This window comes from Siniperca chuatsi, linkage group LG17, assembly GCF_020085105.1.
Source record: "Siniperca chuatsi isolate FFG_IHB_CAS linkage group LG17, ASM2008510v1, whole genome shotgun sequence".
Taxonomy (NCBI): domain Eukaryota; kingdom Metazoa; phylum Chordata; class Actinopteri; order Centrarchiformes; family Sinipercidae; genus Siniperca; species Siniperca chuatsi.
In genome coordinates, this window is record NC_058058.1 from 27472357 (window position 1) to 27487663 (window position 15307).

Genomic DNA, 15307 nt, shown 5'->3' on the forward strand with positions numbered 1-15307 from the left:
TAATTGAATCCTGCCACAACTCCATCTGCAGGTGAGTTGTTAATTATACTGTGGAGTACTGCAGTATCATACAGTATGCATTATATAAACAACACTATCATGATATTATGCAACATCTCCTTCATTCAAGCAGTGTATAGATCTCCAACTCAGACAACATTATACATAATTCATCAACTTCATCAGTTCTGATATCCAGCAGTCCACACAGTTACTGTAATGCCCTTTGGCTGTAGTTATTCTGTTGTTTGAGTCCCTTGCAGGACCATCAGCTGGTCCTCAATGGTCCTCAGTTCCTGCTGCAAGGCTGACATCTGAACAGACAGAAGGAGGAAGGAACACATATATAAATCACATGAACATTTTCACACATGGTTGTCTAATTGTTTTGTTTTGTCTTTGTGCTGTTGTAACACCCGAATTTCCCCTCTGGGGGATCAATAAAGGATTATCTTAAATAGCATACAATTAGACAACCATGTAGTACAGTACTAATGGATACTATTAAATAAATAAATAATTATATGATAATAATTAGAATTATAATATAAATATTTGGTAACACTTTATATGAAGGTACACATATTAACCATTAACTAGTTACTTATTAGCATGCATATTAGTAGCATGTTGGCACTTTATTAATCATTATAAAGCACTTATTAATGCCTTATTCTGCATGACCCATGCATGATTCTACAACTACTTGGCCATTAACTAAGAGTTTTCCCTCAATACCCTCCTAATTACTGCTTATTGATATTAAGTAAGGAATTGTACATGAATTATGATCTTAATATGCTTTGCTCAGTATGGGCCTTATAAGGTGGTAGTACCACAAGAGTACTCATACTCCCTTAATAACACTTAATAAATATGGTCTATTATATGTAACAAAACTACAAGTGTTAATAGTGTCCAATTAAATGAAGTCTTTCTAACTCAGAATATGTTCCCCATTCTAAAGTGAGGTCTTGCTCATAACTAATTCACTAGTAGTTTGACACTTATTAACCCCCACAGGTTCCCTGTTCTAACGTTGCCTCCTCTTCACACTTAGTAAATCCATTATTCTCTACTTGCACATTGTAGTGTGATGTATATCCATTTTACGAACTGCACGTGATGTCTGTTTACTTCCTGTTAACTCTACACTGATGCTACCTTCGCCTCCAACCTTAGTGATCACCTTACAGTGCTTTTTAATCTTTAAGTTAGTTACTTCACTTTTCACAGTTAGCTTTGTACATATTGTTAATAGTATTTACTGTTCGTTTGTGTATATAGTGTTTTTTTATCATTTTGATAATCACCTCAGTGTGTTAGATAACCTTTAGCGACGTTAGCTAATCAGTGTAGCACCAGCGTTAGCCTGATTTTCACAGCTTAGCTAACGTTAGGTTGCTATGGCTCTTTTTTACACTCGGTGCTTGGTAGAGCTGCCAAAAATGAAAATGACTGACATACACCGTCTTGCAAAACTGAGCAGCTCTTCTGGCTTCAGAGTGATAAGTTATTAATTTGTAACTAATTTATCTTTCATAGTTAACGTTTTGACTCTGCATTGTCTCTACATCACAGTAATAACTTCATACCCACTGACTGCCTGGAGGGTATCTAACAGTTTAATTTCATATTTCGGTGTACTTAAATACTGGAAACTGCATTATTCGTGCATTATGACGCATTACGCATACATTACGGAAGTAAAGGCTGGACTACAATCGAGCTGTTTTCAAGCAGTTCAGGAGCAGTGTTTTCTGTGGGCGAGGGTAACTCCCTGTGGGGTGGACTTTGGGCTTTTTCACTTTGCAAACCTATTACATACACAAAAAGACATAATACAGTAAAGGAAAGAAAAATAGCATAATATGACCACTTTAATTTAGACTTATTTGGACACTATTAACACTTATAGTTTTGTTAAGTGTTAAAGGGACAGTTCACCCCAAAATCAAAATCAAAAATACATATTTTTCCTCTTACCTGTAGTGCTATTTTTCTATCTAGATAGTTTTGGCGTGAGTTGCCGAGTTTTGGAGATATCGGCCATAGAGAGGTCTGCATTTTTTGAATATAATGGAACTATATGGCACTCAGCTTGTGGTGCTCAAAGCGGCAAATAAAACAAAAAAAAATTAAAACTCAACAGTAACTTCTCTTTCCAGAAATCATGACCTGGTTACTCAAGATAATCTACACTAGGCCATCAACACGGTCCTAGTAGTTGTAGAATGTGGTCATGCAGAATATGGCATTAATAAGTGCTTTATAATGACTAATAAAGAGCCAACATACTACTAATATGCTAATAAGCAAAACTAGTTGGTGGTGGTGAATGATGAATATGTGTACCCTAATATAAAGTGTTACCAAATATTTATAATAATAAATACAGTAAAACAAAGGAATGAATGAATAAATAAATTAAATTAAATTAAATAAGTTAAAATATTAAAAATAAACTATTCATTTAAGAATTAAAAAGTTATGGCCAAATGTTATTTCATAATTCTTAATTTCATAGTACTGTAACAGACATTTATTGGAAGTCATTTTATGGACTTTTGAAAAAGGACATTTTAAAATAAAATTGCTATGAAGAAATAAAAATGTCCAATAAAACTTAAGTTAAAATAACATTTCACAATAATGAGTAGGTTATCACAAAATGTATTTGTTTATTTATATATTTTACTATATTTAATGATATAGTTATTGTTTTAAAATGTCTTTATTTAATATCAACCTCTCTGGAGTTCCATAATGTAGTGGCATTGCCATGTATAATGTTTTTAAATAACAATCAATGACAACTTCCAACTTTCAGTAGTGAAGGTACTGTAGCTTTCAGAAAATGCCAAATTTAACACTTTAAGATCTTTTAATGTACGTGGCAAAGACAGACAATTACTTTGGGCCACAAAAGCTACTTTAGTTGTTTGTTAAAAAACTTACTGAAACAAACCACCTGTTGGTTAGATGAACCAACAATTCATTCTTTAATCATATCCATTCCCTCCACAGCTTCATCAAGATGTCAACTATTTCTCTCTTGACTTTCTCATTGTAGTATCTCCTACAAGTAAACGGTAAATGGACTGTACTTATATAGCGCCTTTCTAGTCTTTCTGACTACTCAAGGCACTTCAACTACATATCACACACTACTACATCAACTACATCACGCACATTCACACAATGATGACTGAACTGCTTATAACTAATTAACTAACTAATTATACACACACGGGAGCAATTTGGGTGTCTTGCCAAGGACACTTCGACATGTCTTGCCACAGTCGCAAGTAACAAGTATAACAGGACTAAGAGTCTACAGCTACACTCTGTACTTAGGGACAGTGGGGTTTTGAGCTAAATTCTAACTTCAGCATGCTAACATGCTCACAATAACAACACTAACTGATGTGCAGCAGGTATAATGTTTACTCTGTCCACCATCGTAGTTTAGCATGTTACCATTTTATCAATACTTTGGTCATAAACCAAAGTAGTGAACAAATTAAAATTTTGACCTGATGGTGGCACTAGTTGAAAAATCACCAATGTGATTACAATTAACCCTGGGGGAAAATTAATGTCTGTACCAAATTGCATGGCAATCCATCCAAAAGTGGTTGAACTAGTTCACTCAAAAGCACAAATGTGAATATCATGGTAGCATTAGAGGAAAAGTCAGGGGATCACCAACGTCATTAGGAGACATCCTCTGAACCATGAATGTACAACATTTTGTGCCAATCCATCCAGTAGAAATTGAGATATTTCACTGAATAAGTGAGTAAAGTCATTGCGATTCATCCTCTGGGAAACATGAATGTATGTACGAAATCTCATGGCAATCGATCAAATAGTTATTGAGATATTTCAGTCTGAACCAAAGTGGTGGACTGACAGAACAACGCTGCCATCCATAGAGCCATGCTGCTAGTGTGTCTAAAAATGTACTACTTAAGTGGCATAGTACAGACAAGAAAAATCAGTTTGGATCAAGGCAGGTTGTGGCAGGTTAGACAGTTTACTAAACTCTCGGTTTTCTTGAAGTTCGTAGCATTGTGAACAAAAATCTAATACAAAATATTAACTTTTTCGTGTGTTCAGACCAATGATAAACAATCCTAAATAACCTATAGCAGCTCCCCTGCACCTTACTGCCCACTGCTCACCTTACTGTCCATCTGCTGCCTGACATGAGCAGGAACCTTGGTCAGGTAGTCTGGAGATTGGACTCTGCAGAGGATTTCCTCCAGCTTTGGAACAAGCTTGTCTCTGCGCTGAGAGAGCTGCAGGATCTGCTTGTCAATGTTCATTCCACTCTGAGAGAGGAAATTATATAATACTGTATGTTAGACACGATCAACATCCTCATCACCACCATGAAAACTTAAAATAGTGAAATGTGGTTGTAGATGATAAGGCTACATTCTATTCCAGTCTACATTCCATTCTATTTTGATTTTGAAGTTTAGGTAGCTCATTGCAGAGTCAATGTAGTCAATTTCCCATTTAGTTTCTAATAATAATGGTAGGGTTATATTTTGGAGTACAATGAAAATGATTTGTCAGTAGAGTTTTCATCTTAACTTTGGCAGTATGGATACATTTAATTTATAATTTTAATTTTACTTGTGTCATACATCATGCACACACAAATACATTTTCAATTTGATCAAATAATTATCTGCATATGTATCGCCTTCCTGCAAAATGTTTCGGTTTGAATGAGAAATATGGCACCCTCATGATTTGTGTAGATCCAAAAGAGTTTTTTATTTGTGGTGGTGGAAGGTGGGCTATTTGCGCTTTGCCTGGGCAAATCACAGGCACACACTTTATGCAGGACACTGCTTGACCATATGTTTTTAATACAAGTTGTTTTCAGTTACTGTAACTTGAAATGTTTCTGTTTAACTGAACTACAGTAACGGTACCTTGTGCAAAGTGAGCTAACTTTAGCTTTGTCTGGCCCAGCAGGAGTGGTGACCTACTGATAGCTGTCAGAATCAGAAATACTTTATTGATCCCCGAGGGGAAACTCTTTTGCTACAGCAGCTCACTGTCACGTCAGTGCGTCATTAGGTGAAGTTTGCCCTTACCTATGGAACAGGAGTGATTTGCTTATCAAGGCATTATAGTGTGTGATACACGTAAAGACACCCGGACCTGTTGTTTTCTATGTAAAATTGCACACACCAGCGGCTTGCTGATGTCAAACCAGCACGTTAACTCTCCAGAAAAGCACCAATTTTATCAAATTCACAACAAGGATCGACACATGACGGCTACTCTGGCTTGACTAGTACTGTCTTTATGGTGCGTCCGCTGTATGCAGTGGGTGTTGGTAAACAACACAATGCTACACAATATGGTCAGTGGAGTTTTACTGCAGAGAGAAGGAGAAAAGTGGTCAAGGAAGAAAAAGTCTTATGAATGAGGCTGGCTAAGCAGAGACAATAAGCACTTGAAATCTTGGTTCAGGTCAAAAGACAGATAACTGCAACTATCTTGTTTTTGCATTGTAGGTTCATCTGTCAATTATTTTTTGATTAATCGTTTAGTCTATAAAATGTCAGATAATAGTGAAAAATGCCCTCTATAATTTCTCAGAGTTTACGTCCTCAAATAACTTGTCATTTAGTTTTGTCAGTCAGTCCAAAACACAAAGATATATATATATATATATATATATATATATATATAAAAGAAAAGCAGCAAATCCTCACATAGACGTAGACTTTTTTGCTGGATAAATATCTGAAAAGATTTACTGATTATTAAAATTGTAGGTGACTTTCTTTTGTTATCCACTAATTGATTAGTTGGGGAGCCTGATATTACTATCAGCCCTGCAAATCCCACTTGAATTTGCAGACCTGACTGTAATATTGGTAGCTGTGAACTTCCATATAATTGTGCTTATGAGAAGTGCTTAAGGGCTGAAGCAGAAGGAAGTTGATACATACCTGAACATGAAGATGTAGCTGACATGTGTGGTCTACCACACCGATGAGGCTTCCTTTAGGTGGAGGAGTGGAGTGGACAGAGAAGGGGTTGTCTGCTCTATGAGGACTGTAGATATGGAGGGTGGAGAGCCGGCTTAAAGTCCAAACAGCTGACCCAAAGTGAAGGAGGACTTCAGCCTGGCTTGGTGAACACACTGCCCACACTGAAAAACACAACATACAAGCACCATGGAAATAAACCTCCTTCACCACGTTAAATAATCCATGCATTTATTAATTTACCAATAAGGCTCATTTATTTTGTTTTTTGGATTTATATCAAGCAGTCTTTGAGCATTCATCCGTGAAGTGTTATTTTTGAAATGGTTGTTTTCAATTGTTAAATGACTTACTGGCAGGTTTTTCTTTGGTCATGCCACACTGGGCTCGTAGTGAGCGGGCCACTCGGATCACTTCCTGGACCAGCAAAAAATCTCTTTCCTCTTCAGGGAAATGCCAGTGTATCTGACAGGATGGAGAGGTTACAAAAAGAACACGTCAGCTAAAACACATGGAAAGTTGAAAATCCAGCCAAAAATAACAGAACACAGTAAAAACGAGCAAGATCATGTTTACAAACTAGCAGAGTAATAACTTCAAGTTCACCGTCTGTTTTGCCTGTAAAGCAGACCAGTATATCATTTCTAACCCAGGTATGTGTTGTACATTCTAAATGTCCAGTACTAAATATACTTAATCCAGCTACAACTTGACAGACTTAGGCTTTAGCATGGCTGCATTAACTTGTTAGGGGGCCCCAGGGCTCTCAAGAAATAGTATTGTGTGTAGCCAAGGTACAGTAGACAGTTCCACAGAAAAAATACCCACACACTGACAAAAAAATGTGAAATCTCATGTCACCTTTTGGATATGTAATAAATGTATCTGTGGAGGTGGATATGGGTAGCTGTAAGCTGCAGAGGGAGAGGTGGGGGAGTTGCTCAGGTGAGCAGCATCAAGGAGAGATAATTGGCACAGCTGAACCCGGTTAACTAATTATTCTCTCCTTAAATACAGTAGCATGCTGGACACAAGGGGGAAGAGAGAAGGAGAGGCGGTCGGAGAGAGGATGGATGCAGAGAAAGAGCGTGTGGACAGAAAAGAAAGAAATAAAGAACATGTATACACTGAAACCCTGGTCTCAGCGTGGTGTCTCAGGGCCAAGAGGAACTCACAGTAGCACGATTACGCTACAGTATCCTTTTTGCATCTGGCAAACCTGTTCAAGCAGCAGTGCTCCTTCTCTGCAGCTTGAATTATTTTGCTGTGCAGTTAAACAGTCAATATTTTCTGAATGAGAGGTCAGTCCCACCCCTTTTCTTAAACTGGCTGGACAGGCTTGTGATCTCACTTGTCAAAGTTCAATCAGACTGAAGTGCAAGATAAACAAGATTAGGTCAATTCACAATCTCAGGAGAATACGTGTCGCATGTTCCTGAAATGAATGGGGAGTGAAATCCTATCTGAGCACAACTTAAGGCTCTTATCATGTCATTTGTGCTTTAGTGGTGCATTTTCCTGTATTATATACTGTATATAAACCATTTGCTACACAGTGAACTTGGGGTTTTTGGGGCCCCCTGGAGATCTGGGGCAGTTGCTGGCATTGTACAGTTGGTAATAATTTATGTTTAGTGGGCTGCTGATTCTCCACAAGCTGTCCACCCTACTACAGACATAGAAAGTAGCAGCTGCTGCACTTTTAACACTTGCCCCACCAGCACGCAATGAAAATGACAGCTGCAATATTTTTCTTTTTATAGCTACTGTACGTGTATACTATTTTACATTTACATTTCGACCAACGTTTGCCAAAATAAAATAAAAACAAAAACAGAATACCACTTTGTCACTATGTTAACTGGTAGTGTTTACTGGTGGGAAGCCAGTGAGGATAATGTCCCTGTACAGCTCCAGCGACCCCTACTGGTTGGTCTGTCTGAATTGGGAAACTGGCCATAAAAAACGTAGCACACTGATTTTCTCAATATTGCTTGTGACATGTTTTGTCTAAAGCTGCATTTTGGTCACTTCAGGCACAAAATTCTACTTTTGAAGGTGCAAATGTGCGCACCCTCCGCAGACACTGCTTGCGCTGAACAACCTCAGTGGTAGGGTGTGGAGAACCGGTTTCACCACCCTCTGCAGTGCTTTCCAGTCCGAGATAGAGCAGTTGCCATACCATACTGAGATGAAGCTGGTAATGATGTTCTCGAAGGTGCAGCGGTAGAAGTTCACCAGAATCCGAGGAGACAGATGGACTTTCTTGAGTCTCCTCAAGAAGAAGAGAGGCAGGTGAGCCTTCTTGACCAGGATTGAAGTGTTGAGGGTTCAAGAGAGGTCCTCAGTGGACACCCAGGAACTTAAAGCTGAGACACGCTCAACCTCTGTGCCATTGATACGGATGGGGGTGTGTGTGCTGCCATTGGTCTTTCTGAAGTCCACAATGATCTCTTTGGTCTTCTTGGTGTTGAGGGCCAGGTTGTTAGGTAGACTCATTGTTGTTGCTGATGAGGCCAATCACCATTGTGTTGTCTGCAGACTTGATAATGGTATTAGAACCATGTACAGGCATGTAGTCATAGGCGAAGAGTAGAAGACGCTGGTCTTTAGGGTAAGGGTTGAGGAGGTGTGGTTGTCTAACATAACAAACTGGGGTCTATTGGTTAGGAAGTCCAGTATACAGTTACAGAGGGAGGTGTTGATGCCCAAGGTTTGCTGAATTTAGTGATCAGTTTGGAGGGGATGATGGTGTTGAATGCTGAACTGAAGTCGATGAACAGCATTCTCACATACAGATGGGGGACAAATTAAAGGAAAAACCTGAATAAAAGAGTGGAGAAACATATGAAATGCAGATGCTTCTGTGCACCAGGGCTCAATGAATCGTTTGGTGTGTATGAAAATTATGTGAATAAAATGTTACGGCCTTTACAGTCACCAGATCAGGCTTGTGGTGGCCTGACTCCATACTAAGACACTTCATGTTGGTTTTTCCTTTAATTTGTCACCCATCTGTAGGTGTTACTGTTATTCTGGTGGGAGAGGGCAGAGTGTAGCACCATCGAGATGGCATCCACCATACTCCATACTGACCAGCCTCTCAAAGCATTTCATGATGGTGCGGGTAAGTGCAACACGGCAGAAATCATTAAGGCTTGCTGAAGTCATTAAGGCTTGCTGCAGTGGAGTGTTTAGGCACCGGCACGATGGAGGTGGTTTTAAAGCTTGTGGGGACAGCTGCCTGGGGCAGTGACAGGTTGAAGATATCATTCAAGACCTCAGTGAGCTGCCCAGCACAGGCCCTGAACACGCCTCTGGGGATGCCATCAGGGCCAGCAGCCTTACGTGCATCAATCCTGCTCAGTGGAGAACACACATTGGTGGGGGAGAGTGTGAGGGGCTGGTGTTCTGCAGGGAGCAAAGCCTTGATGGCCGCCTCCTGGTTGTCCCTGTTAAAGTGGGCATAAAAGCTGTTAAGCTCATCGGGGAAGGAGACGTCGCTGGTTGGTGGGGTGGTGTTGGTGGGTTTGTAATCCGTGATGGCCTGGATGCCTTGCCACATGCATCAAAGGTCAGAGTTGTTTTTGAAGCGCTCCTCAATCCTTAGCTTGTGGCTGTGCTTGGCCCTCCTGATGCCCCTCTTCAGGTTAGCCCTGGATGAACTGTAGCCTGCGCGTCACCTGATCTGAAAGCGGTGTCACATGTCTTCAGCAGTAGGCGGACCTCTCTGTTTATCCATGGCTTCTGATTTGGGAACGCAATCCGTTTGAGGCTGGTGACACTGTTGATGTTAGCGTTTATATAGTCCAGAACGGAGGATGCATAGGAATCAATGTCAGTGTGGGAGTCCAGGGTGGCCTGATTGGCAAACACACTCCAGTCTGTCCCCCTGGCCACACTTTAACATTGTAATGTAGAGGTCATGGACGGGAGATGCCTTCCCTGGAAGGAGGAGCAACTCAGTCTTCATGTCTTCAACTAAACAGTTATTTCTATACCTGCTTTTCCTATTCATGTTGATGATGGAATGCAGCCTACCTCAGCATGCATTGCACGAGTGGCACCTGTACCACAGGAGTAACACACACAGTGACAGACAAACACAGTCACACTAACATTCACAGCTACAGGCAATTAAAAGTCTCCAATTCACCTAACCTGCATGTGTTTGATCTGTGCGAAGAAACCAGAGCAGCTGAAGGAAACCCATACAGACAAAACATGCAAACTTCACACAGATTTTTTCTCTTAATGATTTGCTTCCTGAAATACTGGTTAGATTGAAATGCGAGATAGCTATTATTGGCAGCTTCAACCCATAATATAAGCATCAACCTGTATGAGATGGCAGAGAATTCAGTATAATATAAAACATGTAATAGAAAATGTTTATTTCTTGAGATGCCCCTATGGACCTTGTTTTGTTGGGGAAACCAACAGGGAGGGAAAGATGAGGATAAGTAAACATGAAGTGCAATTAGTGGTGTTAAGTTCTTGCTATTCAGACACTTGAATGAACATAAGCATGGGAGTCAAGTGCTCTGAGGTGTAGAGATAATGATCTCCAGCAAACTTCTGCTTCAAAACTCTCACCTTATTTAAAAGGCACAACCTGGTGGCTGAAGCTGAACAACACATCCACAAACATTAATACTGCATAAAATACTCAATTATAAACACTGGATCCTGGAAAACATGTTAGATCTGTACATCTTGGAATACAAACATTACCTGCATAGAAATTAATTTCAAATTCACCTGTTAAGTGAATTAAATTGAATTACACTCAAAATAAATTGTGGGTCCTTTATAACCAATACAAAACAGTTAAAAGAAGGAAATACCCAAAATAATAAACAAACAGTAGTAAAAAAAAAAAAAAAAGTCTTGTAAATATCAATTGACCTCTCACACATGGAATTATTTGAGATTTAGGTTACACATCACTTGGATAGTCCACCTACAGATAGTTTATAGAGTAGTTTTAACATTTCAACAGGTTATTAGTTATTAGATTCAACAATTCAGCTGTTTGACAAATAAAGGTTAGGTTTAGGTACAAAAAACATCTTGGTTGGTATGTTCATGAATTGTCACATAACAGCGAAACAGTTGAAATGTTACAAATACTCTACATATAATCTGTAGGCGGACTATGCAAGTAAAGTGTTGCCGAGATTTGTTTTAAAATGTTAACTATGCACATACACAAAAACACCACACTGGGGCTGAACATGAACAAATGTACACTACCAGTCAAAGTTTGAGTAAGGATCAACAAGGATCAACAGAGTCCTTTATTCCTGCATCTCTAACCTACAAAGAGGCCAATCGCATTGGCGTGGCCCAATTACCCCCAATCGCCCTTCCAGCCCTCATCACACACGAAGCAACAAAGAATTTTGGGCCAGATCAAACTCCTGCACATCCTTAAAAGTGATTGCACCGATGGTGGAGGTGGCAGCAGGAGATGGGACTTCACAACTGATTTTCAGACCATGCTGATAACACACCGTATAAACAGGCCATCACTAACCTCTGTGACAAAATAAAGACTCTCTATCCCCTGAGAATGGATTTGGGAAAGATAACAGCCTGCAAACAACACAATGGCAAGACTGTAGCAGAGTATTTGGCCAGGCTCAGAGATCCATAATACACACAGAAGACTAAAAAAGTCTGAAGCTATGGGGGGTAATAATACAATCAACGCCTGGGAAGTACATCTACGTGACCGTTTCATCAATGGCATCCACCCTGAGATCACGGACATGGTGAAACGCGACTGTGTGACCTCGGAGTATGGTAACCTGGAGACCATAGAGAGACATGCTATCCATGCAGAAAAAATCCTCAAAGATAAGAAAAAGAGGAAAAGTACGCAGTTGGTGGACAGATTACAGATGGCGCAGCTGAGGCCGTACAAGAATCAGAACAGAGGCCAAGGTCAAGGTCGACGAGGACGTGGAGGAAGGGTGAGAGGACGAGGATGGATGTTGCTGGAAAAGATTTGTTTTTCTTGTGGATTCTGGTGGGACTGATTCTGTTATCAGAGAGGCAGAGTTTGCAGTTCTTCCAAAAATGAGCGGCAGATGTGTGAAGACAGAAGGAGTTTCAGGAACGCCCCTGGTGGAAAGATACACCACACCAATGTCATACAGTGAGAAACACTTTAAACATTAATTTTTGTTATCTAAATGATGCCCAATCAATATTATCGGAAGAGATATGATAAGATTAGGAATTATCCTGATTTCCACTCCCGAAGGCATCGTTGTAGCCAGAATTTCTGACACTGCATCACATTATGTGAAACACAGTAGCAGGGAGCTAATGTAAACTTATCAATGGAAGCTGCCTCACACAGCTGCTGGATCTATAAACAACACTCTGATTACCGAGGTCAAAGCTCTCTTTCCAGATAACTATGCATGAATAGACATCAAGTCGCCACAAGAGTTACACTGCACATCACATGTACATCTTGGGGTTGCATTTCGATGACACATGGTTCAGGCAAGACAAAGAGAGAAACACATTAAAGCTGACCTGGTTGTACTGGAATGACAAAAAATGCACTGTCTCAGTAGCTTTCAATGATCCACTTTGTAAAGCTTTATTTCAAGTCCCTAACTCATATCCTCATGTCCCCCTGTTCAAAGCAAAGCAGGATACATGGGAATGCTTGGACCCTTGGTCCAGACGTTGTGAGGAAGCTGCTGGTTGGGTAAAGACATCAGACTCAGGTGTGGATTTTCACAACCGACTTCAGGTATTCTGGAAAAGATTTTCAGCTATAGCAACTGGGTTAAGAATTTTTAATGGCCAGTTTGGTAACATCAGATGATGAAATAGGTCATGACAAAAACATTTTTCTGAAAAACGTCTCGACGAAATTCCTGAGTTAAATCAGGAACAAGTAGGATTAATCAAAGATGCTGAGCCTGTAGTAATCACACCAAAATCTTCATACATGCCGTGTCAGAACTAATATCCTTTGAAGAAGGAAGCTGTTGAAGGTATTAAACCGGTGTTTGATTCTCTTTTGAAAGCAGGAGTGATAATTCCATGTGCAAAATCTCTAGTTCGGACACTTATTTTCCACGTACGGAAACTCCGGGATGCCAGAGAGCCACAACAGTGGAGGTTCGTGCAAGACTTGCAGGCAGTAAATGCAGCAGTACATGCACAAGCACCCAATGTTCCCAACCCCGACACAATACTCTCACAAGGGCCACCTGGGAGTAGGTGGTTTTCAGTTGTTGACCTGGCTAATGTTTTTTTAAGCATCCCAGTGGATCCTGACAGCCACTATTGGTTTGCATTCTCTTTTGAAGGAAAGAGTTTTACATTCACCAGGCTCGTCCAATGGTATTCGTAGAGTCCTGGAATCTTTAACGATGTGTTAAAGAACAATCTGATAACGTTAAACTTGACAGATGGAAGTGCACTCCTACAATATGTAGGTGACCTCATGATCTGTTCAAAACCCAACAGACACCCCCAACTCTTGGTCTACCTGACAGTAACAGACCTTTCACACAGACTGTTGACGAGCGGGGTGGGTTCATGACTTCTGTGTTACTACAAGAACATGGGGGGAGACTGAGACCAGTGGGCTATTTTTCCGGCAAGCTTGACTCTGTAGCAGCTGGGCTGCCAAATAGTTTGAGAGCTGTGGCTGCTGCAGAGAAAGCTGTTATAGCCTCATGTGACATTGTGGCTTATGCTGATCTAACACTGCTGGTTCCACATGCGGTTTCAATTATATTGCTTGAACAGAAAACATCACATCTCTTAACAGCCAGGTGGTTAAGATACTACACCATTTTGCTTGAAAAGCCTAATATCACTGATAAGAGATGTACAGTGCTTAACCCAGCAACTCTCCTCCCTACAGCGGAAGACGGTGAACCTCACGACTGTGTGGCAGTGATAACAGAGGCTTTCTCCCCCAGACCAGATCTGCAGGAAACTCCATTGATCAATCCAGATCTGGAGCTGTTTGTTGACGGTTCAGCATCACGAGATCCAGCAACTGGTAAAATCTTGCAGGGGTTGCAGTAACAACATTGCATAAAACTATTTTGGCTAAACCACTCCCATCAAACTACTCAGCACAGGCAGCATTGAGTTAGTTGCGTTGACAGAAGCATGTAAATGTGCTAATGACCAAACTGTGAACATTTTCAAAGACAGCAGATACATTTTTACAGATTTGAACATCTGCAGATGGATTTCATTGAGCTGACACCCAGTGAGGGAAAGAAATATTGTTTGGGCATTGCTGACAAGTTCTCTAAATGGGTAGAAGCCATCCCAACAGTCAAACAGGATTCAGAAGCACTAGCAAAGCCTCTTATAGGAGATATCATTCCATGCTGAGGTATTCCAAGTAAGATCTCCAGTGATAATGGTACACCTTTCATAAGTGCAGCATTGAAGAGTATAGGAGAGTATCTTGGTATTGATCTAAAACATCATTGTGCTTATCACCCAGCCAATGCAGGAGCTGTGGAGAGGGAGAACAGTTTTCTGAAAAACAAACTTGCTAAGTGTTGTGATGAGACAGGGTTGCCCTGGACCACCGTCCCAGGTCAGCTGGACAACACATGTTATGCAACTATTCTGACCACCGCCCAAGAAGCGACAATCCCATCATCCTGATGCCTACAGAGGATGGATTTGGATCCCTAAGAGAGCATGTGTGGGTATGTGGACAACATGTTTATCAGTCTCCCAGACCGGGGTGGTGTGGCACCTGTTATCCTGCTAAGCTGATAACATCTGTGATCATTCTGCCCACCATCACTCATTTCCACACCCACTATGCTCACTATTACTTACCACACAGAGCACAGCGATCCACTACAAGAGTATCACCTGGGGAGAAAGGAAACAGTGGCATCCTCCCCTGGTGGGGGATTGTGAATAATGCACACAAGATAGATCACCTGGCTGTAGAACTTGACAGCCCTGGTAAAGGTGGGGTTTTCCACCCTCACTCCTACCATGCAGGGGATCAAAAACGTGGCCCTGTAGAACAGGATGGCTTTGGACTTGATGCTGGCTAGTCAAAGGAGGAGTTTGTTATATTATTGGGACTGATTGTTGCACCTATGTTCCAGATATCAAAGACAATATGACTCATGTTGTTTCCCACCTGAACGATCTAGTGCACGAGGAGAAAAGCCAAGAGTCCCAGAGTGTGGGAGGATTGGACATGTGGTCATGGGTGACTATGGGAGGATGGAAGAGCATCTTGATGAAAATGTTGGCAA

The 15307-nt window shown here is 40.7% G+C and overlaps 1 protein-coding gene across 1 annotated transcript in view; it reads right to left on the reverse strand.

Moving 5' to 3' along the window:
- Positions 1-103: 103 nt before the first annotated feature.
- vars2 (valyl-tRNA synthetase 2, mitochondrial) overlaps positions 104-15307 on the reverse strand; it is a 92088-nt gene continuing 76884 nt past the window's right edge. Inside the window, 4 exon segments of the mRNA XM_044172331.1 lie at positions 104-314; positions 4188-4337; positions 5985-6187; positions 6377-6488. Of these exon segments, the coding sequence (XP_044028266.1) occupies positions 237-314; positions 4188-4337; positions 5985-6187; positions 6377-6488 (543 nt within the window). The 3' untranslated portion in view covers positions 104-236.